The sequence below is a fragment of the Macrobrachium rosenbergii genome, chromosome 31 (genome assembly GCF_040412425.1).
Source record: "Macrobrachium rosenbergii isolate ZJJX-2024 chromosome 31, ASM4041242v1, whole genome shotgun sequence".
NCBI lineage: Eukaryota > Metazoa > Arthropoda > Malacostraca > Decapoda > Palaemonidae > Macrobrachium > Macrobrachium rosenbergii.
The window spans coordinates 7,301,823-7,318,339 of NC_089771.1; the positions used below are offsets into that span (position 1 = coordinate 7,301,823).

The following is a 16,517-nucleotide window of genomic DNA, read 5'->3' on the forward strand; positions in this document are numbered from 1 at the left end:
ATTAATATTCTGTTTTACTGTGATCATCAATTTCCCATTTTGCCTTGTAATATCACAGAAACATTGTGTATATAACTTAACCAATATTTGCATCAAGTGGCATTTCATCAAAATGACATCCTATGCAAAGACCCACCATTTAGCTTTTTTGTATCATACTTATATATTTACAGTGCACAGGAAGATATTTTATCACTGTTGATATTTCACTAATTAATTTTCTGATTCATCTCAGTGTTTTGTAACGTGCCCTACCTTCACATCCACATTTCATATGCCTTGACGGTGAGCCAGTGGTAACTCTGCTTAAAAGAAAATTAATTTAACCTTATTTCACACCATAGTAATTCAGCACAGTATTGGAAAGTACTTTATCATTACTTATCTTTAGTTTGATCTCAACTAATTTCCATTTTGTCATTACATTACAAAACGTTTTTGTGATGTTTGCATATAACGTGTGGAGCACATGATTTGGTGATGTTTTTATTATCATATTGATACTGGGGTTTTTTAAGCTTATTCTAAGAATGGTTATTAACTCACAGCTTTTGAATGGGATGTATTGTAATCTTTTATCCTTTTTCTTTTATGATTTCACCAAAACTGTCGACGAACTTTCTTGCTGCCTCTTAATCTGCACTCGCTGCCTCTTTCCTGTTATCCGAACATTATGCAGACTGAATCTTCTTTTGAGCTTTTTGAACCATGCAGTGCTTGCAGTGAATTCTTGTTGATATTACCACCTGCACGTTCCTTAAGAGTTTGAAACAGACTTCTAGCCTTTTTCTGGATGGTAATAAAGCTTTAATGGTGTTCGTTTTTTAGTCTGGTCTTCTATCCACGTCATTAATAGCTGTTCTATTTTATGGCTTGGCCCTTTCTTACCTTCATAATTACAGTTGAGTTCACTGAAGCAAAACTGTTTAGCAGCTTCATGTATGTGTTCACGATCCTGAAGAATTCTTGACACTGTTGAATGTGGAAGTTAGTTAATCTCTGGGGGAGAGAAAACTCCTACCAGATGTGTCCACTGGGTGGCTGATAGGGAACCCCTTTGAAATAAACTCTCGTAGGGCTGCTCTGTATGTATCAAATAAGGGGCCGTGGACCAAACGACAGTCGCTGACAGTTTATTCAGTGGTAGCTTAGGACTGGCCTAGCAAGCCACTAACTGAAGCTTTGTCTCTCGAGAAACTCAAGGATCAGTTGTCAGACGTAAAAATAGGCGACGAAATTGGAATCGTCATAGGAAAAACGGCAGGGACAAGTTGAATGTTACTTTCAGATCTGGTATCATAAATGGTGGCACTTATAATGATAAGGATGATGAAATACTAGATATGATGAAAGAGAGAAAACTCGATTTATTAGGAATGGCTGAAACTAGTCTTAGAGGTAAAAGCGGTGGTTAAGACTTAGGAGACGGATACATACTGGTCTGTTGTGGAGTAGATGTTGGAATTAGAGAACATGGTGTTACTCTGGTTGTAGGCCCCAGACTTGCCCTTGCATACAGAAAGTACAGTTGGCGACTGAAAGACTTCTGAGTTGCACAGTTAAGAAAAAGAATAAAAACTATAATGTACATCAGATCTATACCCCACAACAAGGCTACACACAGGAAGAGAAAGATAACTTCTCGGAGCTTTTGGATTTATATCTGGAGGAACAAACAAAAGGCATTAATTTAATGCTGGGCGATTTTAATGAGTTGGTTGTGACAGAAGAGGAATGGAAAATGTAATAGGTCCATTCAGAGAAGAAACAATGAAGGCGGAAACCAGGGCCGGATTAAGCTGGTGGGAGGCCTGGGGCCCACTCTGGTGGGAGGCCCCCTTTCCAACTCCTATTGCATACACTACAAACTATAGTCTATATATAAACTATATTATAAACTATAGTCTATATACAAACTATATTATTAAATTAAAATGCATTGTTTTTATTGGTGGGTGGCCTGGGGCCCAGGCCCCTGCCCCCCCCCCCCTTAATCCGGCCCTGGTGGAAACCTGATAGATTTCTGCCTGAGAAATAATGTAAAGATCATGACTGGCTTCTTCAAACACCAGGATTCACACAGATATACAAGATATTGAAAGAATCCAACAACGGGACAGTTTGATCAGAGATCAGTAATTGACTATGGTCACAATCATATAAAAGGCTCCTACAAAATGTAAAAGTGCTGCCAGGAAGTTTCCCTTGACTCTGATCATAGATTGGTGGTAGGAAAAATTAACATTCCTTCTGTACGTGCCCAGAAAACACAGAAAAGTTATAAAAGCAGAAACCCTAAAATATCTAGATATTAATATGAGACTTGAAAGCAAGATTACTGAGAACTGCAGCTGCTGGAGAAACAAGAATAGGAAGCACTAAAAGAAAGCGCCTTGGAAGTTGGATAGGAAGAACTTGGCAGTAGGTATGTGGGAGGCACAAGGAAAATGCGAACAGTTTGGTGGAACGAAGATGTAAAGGAACTCGGTAAAAATGAAAAATAAGAAATGCAGGAAATGGATGAAACGAAGAAACCAGCAGACTAGAGAAGAATATGTATTCTTTAGGAATCAAACAAGAAATTAAGAGAAGATCATTAAATGCATGAAGAACTACAGGAATTGATGGAATTGATGAATAATAAGAAAATGGTATTTGAAGAAAATCGTACAGGAAGGATAAAACAAAACAATATAATACAATATAATACATGGAAACATCATTGGCATTGCTGAAGACCTTAACGAAAAATGGACCAACTATTTCAGCAACTTACTGAACATAACATCGGAAGAGAGAAAAGAAGAAGAATATATCTTTCAATCTGATAGAGAAAATAGGGAAGATGTGATTACATATCAAGAGTTTGATCATGCTCTGAGAGAGATGAAAAATGGAAAAAGCCCTGGGTATGATAATATACCAATTGGGTTGTTGAAAGAGGGAGAAGACCTGGCAAAAGAGATGCTATATGACTTAATTCTATCATTCTGGCTAGAGAATGAAGTCACAGAAGGTTGTGGAAGACATTTTACGGCGCCACTTTATAAAGGTAAAGGTGATTCTGGTAAGTGCGACAACTATAGAGGTATAACACTCATATGTCATGCAGCAAAACTTTATGAGAGAAATTTAGAAAAGAGAGCATGTTGTGTCACTGAACCTCAGTTAGGTGAAGAACAGCATGGATACAGAAAGGATAGAAGCACATCAGATCTCATATTCACCCTGAGACTTATCATCAAAAAATCATGGGAATACAATAGGTCACTGTATATAGCATTTATTGACCTAGAAAAAGCATTTGACTCAGTACCAGAAACAAATTATGGAGGTGTGTGGACTGGATGGCAGGCTGGGGGCTGCAATAAAGATCACATACGACAAACCATGTGCAAATAATGTAATGACTGGATACAAAAATGACAAGTGGTTTAGTGTAACAACAGGTGTCAAACAGAGAAGCGTACTTTCTCCACTCTTGTTCATCACTTACGTTGACAAAGTTACAAAGAGCTTGAAAGGAAGAATTAACATTACAGGAGACATTGTGCTTTTTGCAGATGATATAGCTTTTTGGACATATGACCAAGAGGAATAGAAGGAGCGCTGGCATGCATAAATGATTGTTTAACAGAAGCGGGACTAAGAATGAATATATGAAAAACAGAAATATTAACAATCAGCAAACAGCCTCAAGCACCAGCAGACATCATGATAAGGAACACAGTGATAAAGGACACAACTCATTCAAATATCTGGAATGTATGTTGACAGATAAGGGCGATAAGAACAGAGAGGAAAACTGCTGAAAGAATAAATATAACGGATGCTCTGGAGCTCTTTATCCAATGATGAGAGATGCATATGTTCCAAGAGAAGTAAAGAAAGCTATATTCGAAGGATTGTTAGCACCAGTAATGACATACGGATCGGAGAGCTGGACAGTGACAAGTAAAGACAGAAGTAGGGTCCAAGCCTCAGAGATGAAAAGCCTGAGAACAATAATAAACGAAAACAAAGAGAGATACAATGAGAAATGAGAACAATAGGAGAACAGTGGGAGTGGTACCTGTGATGAACAAGATTGAGAATGGACAGCTGAGATGGCTGGGTCATCTAATGAGAATGGATGAAAATAGAATTGCAAAGAAAAGATGGAACTGGATACCTGAAGGAAGGAGATCGAGTGGTAGACCTCACAAGCGCTGGAAAGATGAAGTGGAGGAGATCCTTACAAAGCACAACATGCTAACAATTGAAGAGCTTAGAAGAGATGGAATATTTGAAGATAGAAGTGATTGGAGAAGCCAACTGACCCCACTGACAGGCTGAAAGCCTACCAGGGAGTGGAATTGAAGTGAAGTGAAGAAGTTAATCCATCAAACCTAACCATACATTCTTAAATTGATTAATTGTGTGATCATGTGCCATGTTGGAGATACATGTTTAATAGTGTTTGGCCAGCTTTACACACATTGGGACTGCTACTCATAAGCACTGCCTACTGCATGATGTTTTGTAAATTTCTAACTCTTTTTATATTCATATTTTTGTAATTTTTTTTTTTTTTTTTGGCCATTGTTGTAAATTCTGATTATTGTAAAGTTAAGTATATCTTAGTTTAACCAGACCACTGAGCTGATTAACAGCTCTCCTAGAGAGGGCTGGCCCTAAGGAAGGATTAGATTTATTTTACGTGGCTAAGAACCAACTGGTCACCTAGCAACGGGACCTACAGCTTATTGTGGAATCTGAACCACATTATGACAAGAAATGAATTTCTATCACCAGAAATAAATTCCTCCAATTCTTCACTGGCCGGTCGGAGAGTCGAACGCTGGACCAACAGCGCGCTAGCTGAGAGCTCTACCCACCCCTCCATGATTATCGCAAGTTGCACCTGTTGTAAGATGACACCTATCTGTATTAGAAGGACGAGGCAGCCCTGAAGAACATCATTCGGGCTCTTGTAACCTCTGCTAAAGTAGAAACAACAATCCAGTATAAGGATCAGAGGACTGCCCAGCACCTCATGAAGAACAGCCCTCCGTCAGCAGCGATCCCATGAAGAGAGGAGTGGTCTACCAAATACTGTGCCCCAAGAATGGATACCTCCACTCTTACATTGGTATGATGACTCACCTTTCTAAGAGGATTGCTGTCCATCTAAATGAACGGCCGTCGTACCAACACTGCATGAGGGAACATGGCAATGCCCCCCCAACACCAGCAGATCATAAAGGACACCACAGTCCTCAACAGCAACATGGACCACCGCTACCTCCGCTACAAGGAGGCCCTTGTCATTCTTTAAGGAAACTTACTCTTAGGTGTTACTGAAGAAACCCCCCTCCTGCCAACCACTGTCAGGAGAACGAGGTGTGCCCCTGAGACAATACTACATCTACCCTCCTCCTCAAGCAGTCATCACCAGCATTGGTCAGCCAGACTCGCTGCCTATAGGAGAGCTCACGGAATATGACCGACCAAGCAAAATTTGCCCCTCTTCTTTATAAAACCGTTTTCGGGTGTAAATATTCCCTGCATGTACCTCCTGTCAGTGGTAGCAAGGGCTACTGAGGAGCCAAAATAATAAAAACTTTGGACAGCAGCTTTAGAATTTACCTACTGAAACAAAGAAACTTATATGGCAAGTCTAGAGGGCCAATTGGAGTACAGAGTGCCAATGAAACATTAATAATCTTTATTTCCAATATACATGGGGTATTCTTCAGTGGAAAGTCCCAGATACATACAGTGTTACATACTGTAAAAATACATAGTGACAACATGATTGAGCACTCTACTACACACAGTAGCATTCAATAGATAAAGTTAAAGTGCAGTAAAATAGCCCTCAGAAGGTATTTAAAAAGATTCTTTTAAAAGGTAAACAGAAAAGCAGTTTCTGTAATTTTACCTGGAATTTCATTACATAGACATGGACCACGTATGTCTACCTGTCTTGAGCCAATATCAGTTTTGGCTCTACTTACGAATAGGTCTTTCCCCTGACAGGTAGTAACCCCACTAACAAAATTAACTGTTGGAAAATTGTATAACCAGTCTGGAATTTTATTTTTCGATGTTTTGAATACAATGGTACACATATCTAGAACTTATTTATCCTTTATTTCTAACCACTCATGTTGTTTCAGGAATAACAAAATGTGATTATATTTTGTTACATAGTCAACACTCATATGAGCTGCAAAGTTCTGAAGCTTTAGAATTTTTCTGTATCCGTGTAATATTGGTAATTTCCCAAACTTTTAATCAGTAATAAATGAGACTCACTGCCAGTGACTAAACAACTGTTATGTATGTAGATGGTTCAAATTATTCTTTTACCCTAATTAAAAATATGAGAGTACCCATTACTTTCTTGTAAACTTCGTCTATATGTGGTTCGAAACTCATATATCGGTCAAAGTAAACACCCAGATTTTTTTCAGTCATTAACACAATGATATCCACATTAAAATTAATTTGGAGGTTGCCCCGGTTTCTGATATATGTTGCCTGGATCCTGTAAAAATAGTCTCATTCATATTAAGAAGCAAACCATTCATTTGAAAATAACACTTGGCTGTGTTTAGAATTTCTTCCACTCTGTAAATAAGATGTCATATTTATATTACGTAGTAAGATTTGAGTATTGCCAGCATAGTGAATGATGGAACAACCAAGTAACTATTTGATTAGATTATTGACATATATTAAAAAAAGTATAGGGTCAAGAACTGGTCCCTGAGGAATTCCAAATTTTATATTTTTACGAGCTGAAATGATATCGTTTGGCCTAACTGATTGGGATCTGTTATCTAGATAGTTATCACTCCAGCTCGGGTCAGTATTCATCACTGAGCATTTGTTTAATAAAATAGTATGATTTATGCTGCGAAAGCCTCTGAAAGATCGAGCAGTTAAAGTCCATGAAAATTTTGTCAGTATTTTTATAGATTTCATCTGATATCTTCAACAGGGCAGTTTCTGTTGGTAATTTTGGCCTGAAACTACGTTGCTTTCTGAAATGAGTTTATCGTTTTCCAAGAATTCAGTCAATTGATTGGCAGTAACCTCTTCCAGTACTTTCGATAAGATTGATAGTAAAGAGATTGATCAATTATTAGAGACAACATCGACATTTCTGCTTTTAAAAATAGGTATTACGTGGGGATATTGCCATAATTCTGGATACGTATTTGTGACTACTGTATTGATGTATTCATTACCACTACAAGATAAAATACAATTGTATATAGGATGTCTAATAAATGTTTGTTACTAAAATTAAAGTACTGGAATCTACCGGAGTAGGTTTAAAACTGTTGTTTAATGTAATGTTGGCTGAATGGAAAAACGATAATTCTTCCGTCTTCGGCACTACACCCATCTGTCTTTTCAAGCCCTCAACTTTCCATCCGTCAAAACCTCCACTTTTTCTAAAACTTTCCCTGATATTGATAATATGTCAAGTGTCGTTCATCTCTTATCTCTAGGCATAATCAGGTTGTTGACCCTCCAAGCTACAAGAAGCTCTCGGGGGATTTTTCAAACGTCTAGTTCCAGACTTTGATCATGACTGGAAAGAGGAATTTGCTCTCAAGCATCAACGGTAGTATCATTCATGATTGCCTCTGCTGTGCATATGCCGGACGAAATCAGGTTTTGTACTGAGAATTAACATCAACCCATCTCCGCCATGATAGGAAAATAAAATGTAAAGCAAGGTCCAAGTCTAACATCATGATGTTTGTGTTTTGCTCTTGTACTGACGAATGGAGGGAGGTGATAGAAAATCCCACTACAGTCGACTAGCTCGAGGGTTCTTCATTCACTGCTGAAGTCAGCAGAGGCCTCTGTGCTGACGTCATCCACGAGATTAAAAAATAACATCAAATAAAGCACTCGGCTAAGAAACATTCAAAAAGACAAACAAACATGAAAAGAAAAATTACACAAGTAGATAAATTTGCCCAATGACTGGAAAGCGAGAGCGGATAGAAAATCAGTGGATTATAGATAATGGAAAGGAAGACTGATCTTGGTTGAGTTGAGGTTTAAGCTCCTAAATATATATAGATTCTAAAATCCTTAAATCAGACAATTTTGAACAAGAATCTACAATTTTGAAATCCCTTATACTTAGTCTTGCCTGATTGCATCTACTGCAATGTTCACGGATGGAAGAAGACTGCAGCTTGAATGCTAATTAATGGAACTACCCAAATACCCCGCTTGGCAGTTGGGGCATGTATAATAGTAAACAATACCAGGACGCAATAAAATCAGTCAGTTTGTCTTTGAAAGGTGGTAAGCTTTGAGTTGTATTTTACTAGTATAAAGTTTTATGTTTGGTGTTTTGCCTGTATTTTAGGTCGAAAATGGCTTAGTGTGTTAAAGCCAAAACGTCCCAGTGGGATAAAAATGTTGACTATAGTGCTTGTTCGGCTGTTCCTGATGAGTGTGTGTGTGTGTGTGTGTATATATATATATATATATATATATATATATATATATATATATATATATATATATATATATATATATATATATATATATATATATATATATATATATATATATATATATATATATATATATATATATATATATTTATATATATATATATATATATATATATATATATATATATATATATATATATATGTATATATATATATATTATATATATATATATATGTATATATATATATATATGTGTGTGTGTGTATAACTGAATCACGAAAATATGGAACGTGATGAATATATATAAATAAAGACAGAGTCAGCGAAGGAAAGAGAAACACTGGAGTGCTACAAGGCCTTTCGACTTATAGTTCTTTACTTAGCAGACTGAAGAAACATAAAAATAAGTTTACAAAGAAAGCACATTTAAATGACAGATGGGGATTACAAAGGAAAAAATATGTACTGGAATTCGACATCATTGAAGAATTAGTAGAACTGTCAAAACAGTGTTAAATATTTAAGAGGTTTTACAAAGGATTAGGCTTTCAACCATTCAGAAGCAGGGAAGGACAATTACAAGATTATACAAGGAGGTGACTGACCACCAAAAAATGTTATAAAAGTACAACTCAAAAATTTTCTTTCTTTCGCTTCAGACTGTCTGTGGAGAAAAATCCAAACCCTTGGGTTGCAAACGTGGTATAGTGAGCGCAACAATGCATTTGTTATCAAGCAGTTGCAAGCACAAGCATTTGTCCCTCCCAGTGATATTTGTGATTTGTCCAATAAACTAATGGAGTCTCTTGATGAAGAGAAAGATAAAAGCTTGGGAGAATTTTTACAATATTTTGAGGCTGCATGGTTGGGTATCACCCAGAGAGGAAGAAGTAGGAAGCCAGTATCTGAAATCAACTTGTGGTCAGTTCACGAAAGGGTTCAAAATGACTTGCCAAGAACTAGTAACTCGGTCGAAGGTTGGAATAATGCATTTCATACAAGAATGGTAATTTGTCACCCCACAGAGGACAAGCTCTTGAGAAAACTTCGTCCGGAACAAGCCAGCACTGAATTGATCTTAGAACAAATGCAACAAGGCAGAAATGTCAAAAGAAAATACAAAAAATATACAATCCTAAACGAAAGACTGAGAGGCATTTTTTATACATACGACGTCAGTGCTGGATTCGAATATCTTATTGCCTTCACTCACAATCTTTGAGGTAAATTTTGATGCAGTAGTTATGTTACAAAGTTTTATTATACAAATGCATGTGTATTTTCTTAAAAATAAAATCTTTTATTCTTTACTTTTGTTTGAATGTCCAGATGCTTGTTATAGTCCAGGAGCCAAGGGGTGTTTGCATGCATGGAAGGGCCAGAGAAATCAAGCACGTCTTGATTTGGTTAGAGGGTCCACTGGGACACCTTTTCAGCGAGGGTAGACACCCAGAAACCCGGCAGTTACCGTGTTTTCAGGGTCTTCGTTGAATTTGATGAAGTCAAAATCACTCCTTTTTTAACGTGTGTTTTGACGAAACTTTAGTTGACTCAATAGTACCTTAATTACATAACCATCATACAGCTATCATTTGTACATGAATATTACTATTCACTACATGACATTGACTTTTCAAGCTACCAATGAGCATAGTTCCCAACTAATTTTAAAAACTTGCCTATGGTGTACCTAACCAGAGTGTAAAAGCATTAAATGTTCAGTCTATTTCCCTATTCACAAATATTTAAATATGAAAAGTCATAGATTTTGGTTTCTTATCAGAAAAGGTCATACTTTGACCTCTTGTGACCTTGGGTATTGACCACTCATATTGTGCATGTATCCATTGAATAGGTCATTCTTTAAGCTTTATTTTGAGAGGTGAACGAACCCTGTAGACCATTTCATTGCTGAGTTATTGCAATTTATGTAACCAATACACATTAAAAGAGGGGTTATTTTGGTTTCATCAAATTCAACGAATACCCTGAATAACACGATAACTGCCTGGTTTCCAGATGTCTACCCTCGCTAAGAAGGTGTCCCAGTAGACCCTCTAACTAAATCAAGCACGTAATTTTCTGGGCTTTTCATGCATGCAAACACCCCTTGGCTCCAGGACTATTAGTGTTGTGCTGAAAATCTTACCTGCAGTCTAAAGTAAGGTTACATAATGGATGTATAAACAGTGAGAGAGAGAGATGTGTTATACTGTATCCTCCAGTCCTTTTATAATACTTCAAATGGTTAAATCAGTCTTGTGCTTTCTGGTAATCTGTTTCAAGTCTTTTCGACAATTTGGACCCTTCAACACGTTGTTCATTCGACACTTTGTCCTTTCGACAATTTGGACCCTTCGACACGTTGCTCATTCGACACTTTGTTCACTCGACACTTTGTCCTTTCGACAATTTGGACCCTTCGACACGTTGTTCATTTGTCGACAATTTGGACCCTTCGACACGTTGTTCATTCGACACTTTGTCCTTTCGACAATTTGGACCCTTCGACACGTTGTTCATTCGACACTTTGTTCATTCGACACTTTGTCCTTTCGACAATTTGGACCCTTCGACACTTTGTCCTTTCAACAATTTGTCTTTCTACATTTCGTCTTTCGACTCTCTGTCCTACTGCCATTCATTTCCATTCGTATTATTTCTTATTGGATTTCCGTTACCATTCACTTTTTGTCTTTCCGTCTATTCCAATTCCTGTCTTGTCTGGATTTGGAGAAGTGAATGGGGAAATCGTGTTTTATGTATAACCAGATCAGTCTCATACTCAAATAATGGGTTTATTCCTTAAGGTAAGGCTAAAACTTACCAGCGTGCAAATGGGCGTTTAAAAACCAAAAATAGTAACATTATATATATATAAAATATACTAGCTGACCAACCCGGCGCTACCCGGTATAACTCTGAATGACAACCGATAAAATCTCTCTCTCTCTCTCTCTCTCTCTCTCTCTCTCTCTCTCTCTCTCTCTCACCACTTCCCAACCTCCAACCCCTTTGGTGCCATTGATGTCTTACCCCCACAGTATTCTTTTTCCAGACTGTAAGTCATATGTATACCGAAATTAGGTATGATAAAATCGTCGTTTACTTAATTACAAAGTCGACGGGCAGAACCAGCCCCATTTCAGGGTAGCCCTTCCCACCCGTACCCCCTTTGATGCCCTTGGTGCTAGTGATGTCTTAGCCCCAGAGTATTCTTTCCCAGGTAGTAAGTCATATGTATACCAAGTTTGGTTGAAATTGCTCAGTGCATTTCCGAGTTATGCTGGCACACACATGTACATATGTACATACATACATTTATACAGTATATAACACACAATACTATTGTGAGAAAATATCAGATGTTTAGCGTAAGGCAAATTTAATCTTTGTTACCATTTTTCCCTTGGGGGGGGATTGAAAATGCATTATCAGTTTATCCACTTTGTTTCCAGTCAGATAAAATAAGTATTAGCATTTTTAACAGCAACAGCATAAAAATCCGTAACAACAGCATAAAAATCTTTAATAACAACACAAATTCTATAACAACAACAACATGAAATATGTAATAACTAAAGATTACAGAAACTCTGTAGTACAACTTTCCAGAGCATTAACATTTATGAATCCTGGTGACTCAGAGACCACCAATAGTCCATGAAACCAGTTCATGTCATCAGTATTCTGCATTATTCACTCATTATTCAGCATTACTCAATGCAGACCAACCCTCTTTAGTTCTAGAAGACGCTCCTTCTGTATTTTGTGGGGAGACCTTTAGGCCTATACTTGTTAGGATCGCCTCCTTTTCGCCCCCAGCGGTTGGCTTCTTGGTCAGCTGCGCTGGCTGCAGGATTCCCACCACGCCACTGGTCTACTGTCTCTCTGGCGTTGCTGGAATGGAAATCCTTTCTTCAGAGTCTTTGATATAAGTTTTGGGACCAAACAAAATCAGTCTAGATGCCTAACTGAAAGAAGTATTGATTAGTGTTTCTTATTTACCAAATTCAAACACTTGGCAGTCAGGGAAACTGTGAGGTAGTAATTGATTTGGTACTTATAATCTAAGTTTTCAGACTGAACAAGTTCAATTTTGATGCCAAAAGTGCAACACTTGTTGACTAGTTTTCCTAATTCTTTCAAGTTTAAACACTTGGCAGTTATGAAAACTGATGTAGTAATTGATTTGGTACTTGTAATTTAAGTTTTCAGACTGAACAAGTTCAATTTTGATACCAAAAATACAACAATTATTGACAAATTTTCCTAATTTCCCAAGTTCAATGACGTGTCAGTCATGAAAGTAATGATGAAGCAATAAGTTGGTACAAGACTCAGTTTTCAGAGGAGCCATCCAGCTCCTCGTCGAAATTCAAAGCTCTTTTCATCACTTGGCCTATCTCCTGAACAGGCACAACAGTAATCAAGCATCTGAATCTCGAGTTATAGAGTACAGGCAATATAAGAAGTGAAAAAATTTCCCCAAGGGGACAGAAGTTTCACAAATACATTCTGCCTGTAACTTGTTACAGATCAGAAACCTGTATATTATTAAGGACTGCAGATGGGGCAGGTTGTGTGTGCATGTATGTGTATATGGATGTGATTAAACACATTGTATATGTTTCAGAATGTTATGAAATAAACAGAGCATATATGCACACAGCAACACTTGACTACACACACACAATGGCTCTGGGACTGAACTCCTGAAACCTACTGTGCCTTTGTTAATGTATGCTATGAACCATCACCTGATAGCCAGGCAACTGTGTTGGTGGTCAGAATTAGGACTTGAATCTTCACTTTCGTCCATACCTGATGACCCTGGCTGCCCAAGAGCCACCGGGGCCTCTCCTGGCTGCGTCATAGTTCCCTCTTGCATGGAAGTACTTGTCTGAGTTCTTGAAGTTTGCTCTCCTCATATCGCTGTTGGGGGTTAGAAGGTTTCTTTAAGAAAACAGAAGTTGTTTAAAAAAGAACACTTTGAAAGAAGATATCAGAAAGAAAACTTTGAAAAAGAAGATATTTTAAAAGTAAAAAAGTAAATGTTTAAAAAAGGAAATATTAAAAAAGCTAAAACTTTGAAAAAGAAGATGTTTTAAAATGAAAAGATTTCAAAATACTTTATATATATATATATATATATATATATATATATATATATATATATATATATATATATATATAGAACAAAGCGACTCTAGATGTTTGTTAATATATTAATGTTTGTTCCAACTTTCATTTATTTTACATGATTTTATTTATTTCCATTTTTTCCCATTACCTTTCTCCCATTCGAGTTTTTATTTTTTTTTTTATCTAGCAATACATAAGATATCCCGTAGGGGCCAGTGCCGTCAGTGCACCTCATGCGGTGCACTGTAGGCATTACTTAAGATTCCTTGCAGCGTCCCTTCCTTAGGCCCCTAGCTGCAACCCCTTTCATTCCTTTTACTGTACCTCCGTTCATATTCTCTCTTCCATCTTGCTTTACCTACTTTCCATTTCCCTTCCGGCGCTGAATGACCTCACGTGTCCCAGCGCTTGGCATTTGGCCAAAATTCTATATTCTATTCTCAGTACATGAGATGGGCAGCCCCCTTAATATCAAAGAATACAGAAATTTTAAAAAATACAAAAACTACATGGAGGAACCAACTGCTGGATATATTAAGTTTTTTAGCAAGTTTTTTTGGGATGGTTTTATTAAGACTTTGTGCAGGTTTTTCAGTTTTTTATTAAGTTTTTTATGTAGATTTTTTCAGTGCTTGGTTAAGTTTTTTGTGCCAGGGTTTTCGGTGTTTTATTGAGCGTTCTGTGCAGGTTTTTCAGTGTGTGGTTAAGTTTTTATAATTAGTGAATAAACAAGAATAATTAACAGCACAAAAACCACAAAAAATTAATAGAACACTGAAAAAACTTGCACAAATAATTAATAAAACTCTGAACAAAATTACACACAAAATTAATAAAACCCTGAAAAAACTGCACAAAACACCCAAGATAGCACTGAAAAACTTGCATAAATAACTTAATAAAATTCCGAAAAAACTTACATAGATAACTTAATAAAACACTGAAAAACTTCCTAAAAAACCTTAATGAAACACTGAAAAAACCTGTGAGAAACTTAATAAAACTCCGGAAAAACCTGCAAAAAAATTAAAGCAAAAAAACCTGCACAAAAACTTAAACACTGAGAAAACTTGCACAAAAGATTGATAAATCAATAAAAAAACTGACACAAAAAATTATTAAACTAAAAAAAAATTTACACAAAAAACTTAATAGAACACTGAAAAAAAAACCTCCGAAATCTTACACGTAAGCGTGGGCCATATCCACCGCTCCCTGGACCGCCTCCCTGCCGAATTTTAGGGGCTTGGTGACGGTGTCCCAGATATCTGCGACGCCTTCTGCTCTCACAGCGAAGACTGCTACAACTGTCGTGACAGCAAGAAGAGAATTCATTCTGGAAAGAAGGAAAATGTCTTTGGAAATGTTGGATTATATATATATATATATCTGTATGTATTATATACTGGTGTGTGTGTATATATATATATATATATATATATATATATATATATATATATATATATATATATATATATATATATATATATATATATATATATATATATAACGTATATATATATATATATATAAATAATGTTTGTTCATATGTTTATATATATAGAAATATATATATATATATATAGACAAAATTTGGCATGTAGCCATTATTTGACTCAACTTAGATAATAGTTTGTTTCAATGTTTGTTCCCTTGTTTGTCCCTCAATAGCTTATGTGGTATCAACTTGACCAATCTAGACAAAATTTTGGCATGTAGGCATTATTTGACCATAATGTAGATAATTGGGTAGTTTTCAAACCTGTACCCCCTTCCCCTTCTCCTTCCCCCATTCCCCCCCCCCCTTCCCTTTGTAACTTATGGGTAACTGCTTGACCAGTATAGACAAAATCTGGCACGTGGCCATCATTTGACTCAACTTAGGTAACAGTGTAGGTTTCAAATCCATACCCCTTCCCTTTGTGTTTAGGTTCAGAAGGGGGTGTGTTTAGGGTTAGGGTAGGTGTTTCAGTTATGTCGGGTGTGTGTTTAGGTTTAGTGGGGGTTAATTGCGACAGTCACCACAGTAATCCTTGGATAAAAGGGAACAGTCAGCACAGTAATGCCTGGATAAAAGAGACAGAAAGTACAGTAATGCCTGGGTGAAGGAGCAGCCACCACAGCAGTACCTTGATATTAGGGACAGTCACCACAGCAATACCTTGATATTAGGGACAGTCAGAACAGCAATACCTGGATAAATGGGACAGTCACCAGAGTAACATCTGGGGGACAGTCACCACAGTAATGTCTGGATAAAGTGGACGGTACCCACAGTAATACCTTGATAAAAGGGATAGTCTGTACAGTAATGCTTGGATAAATGGGACAGTCAGCACAGTAATACCTGGGTAAGAGGGACAGTCAGCACAGTAATGCCTGGGTAAATGGTTCATTCAGCAGAGTAGTACATGGATAAAAGGGACAGTCACCACAGTATCATCTGGATAAATGGGACAGTCACCATATTAATAACTGGATAAATGGGACACTCACTACAGTAATATCCTGGATAAAAGGGAGTCATCACAATATATATATATATATATATATATATATATATATATATATATATATATATATATATATATATTCATATATATATTATTTATAATTTCCTTTTTCCGCCTCAATCAGCGGAGATGTCAAGGATGTTATAATGACTTCTCAGCTCTCTAGATTCTATGGAGAGACTACTGTAGATTGAGAATTAGCCAGTCAAGGATGTTGTATAACATCTTGGTTACCTAGATTCTAGAGAGATTGATTAGGCTCAAAATAAAATCAAGGCAAATCTTGAGCTGTGACTGACTAAAACCAATGACAGCTCCACAATGAAGAAAGAACGGAGTGACTAGGACCTGGCTGAAGAAAGAACGCTGACTGGCTGGCAGGTC

At 36.9% G+C, this 16,517-nt stretch overlaps 2 protein-coding genes across 2 annotated transcripts in view; one reads left to right on the forward strand and one right to left on the reverse strand.

Annotated features, from left to right (window-relative positions):
* LOC136855340 (protein peste-like) overlaps positions 1–16,517 on the forward strand; it is an 86,730-nt gene that overhangs the window by 50,809 nt on the left and 19,404 nt on the right. The gene's annotated exons all lie outside the window — the stretch shown is intronic.
* LOC136855269 (serum amyloid A-5 protein-like) lies at positions 11,752–14,955 on the reverse strand. The gene is made up of 3 exons (XM_067132169.1): positions 14,807–14,955; positions 13,300–13,410; positions 11,752–12,375 (listed from the first exon to the last, which is right to left on the reverse strand). Exons 1-3 carry the CDS (start codon positions 14,953–14,955, stop codon positions 12,222–12,224), a joined length of 414 nt encoding a protein of 137 aa, XP_066988270.1. The 3' UTR covers positions 11,752–12,221.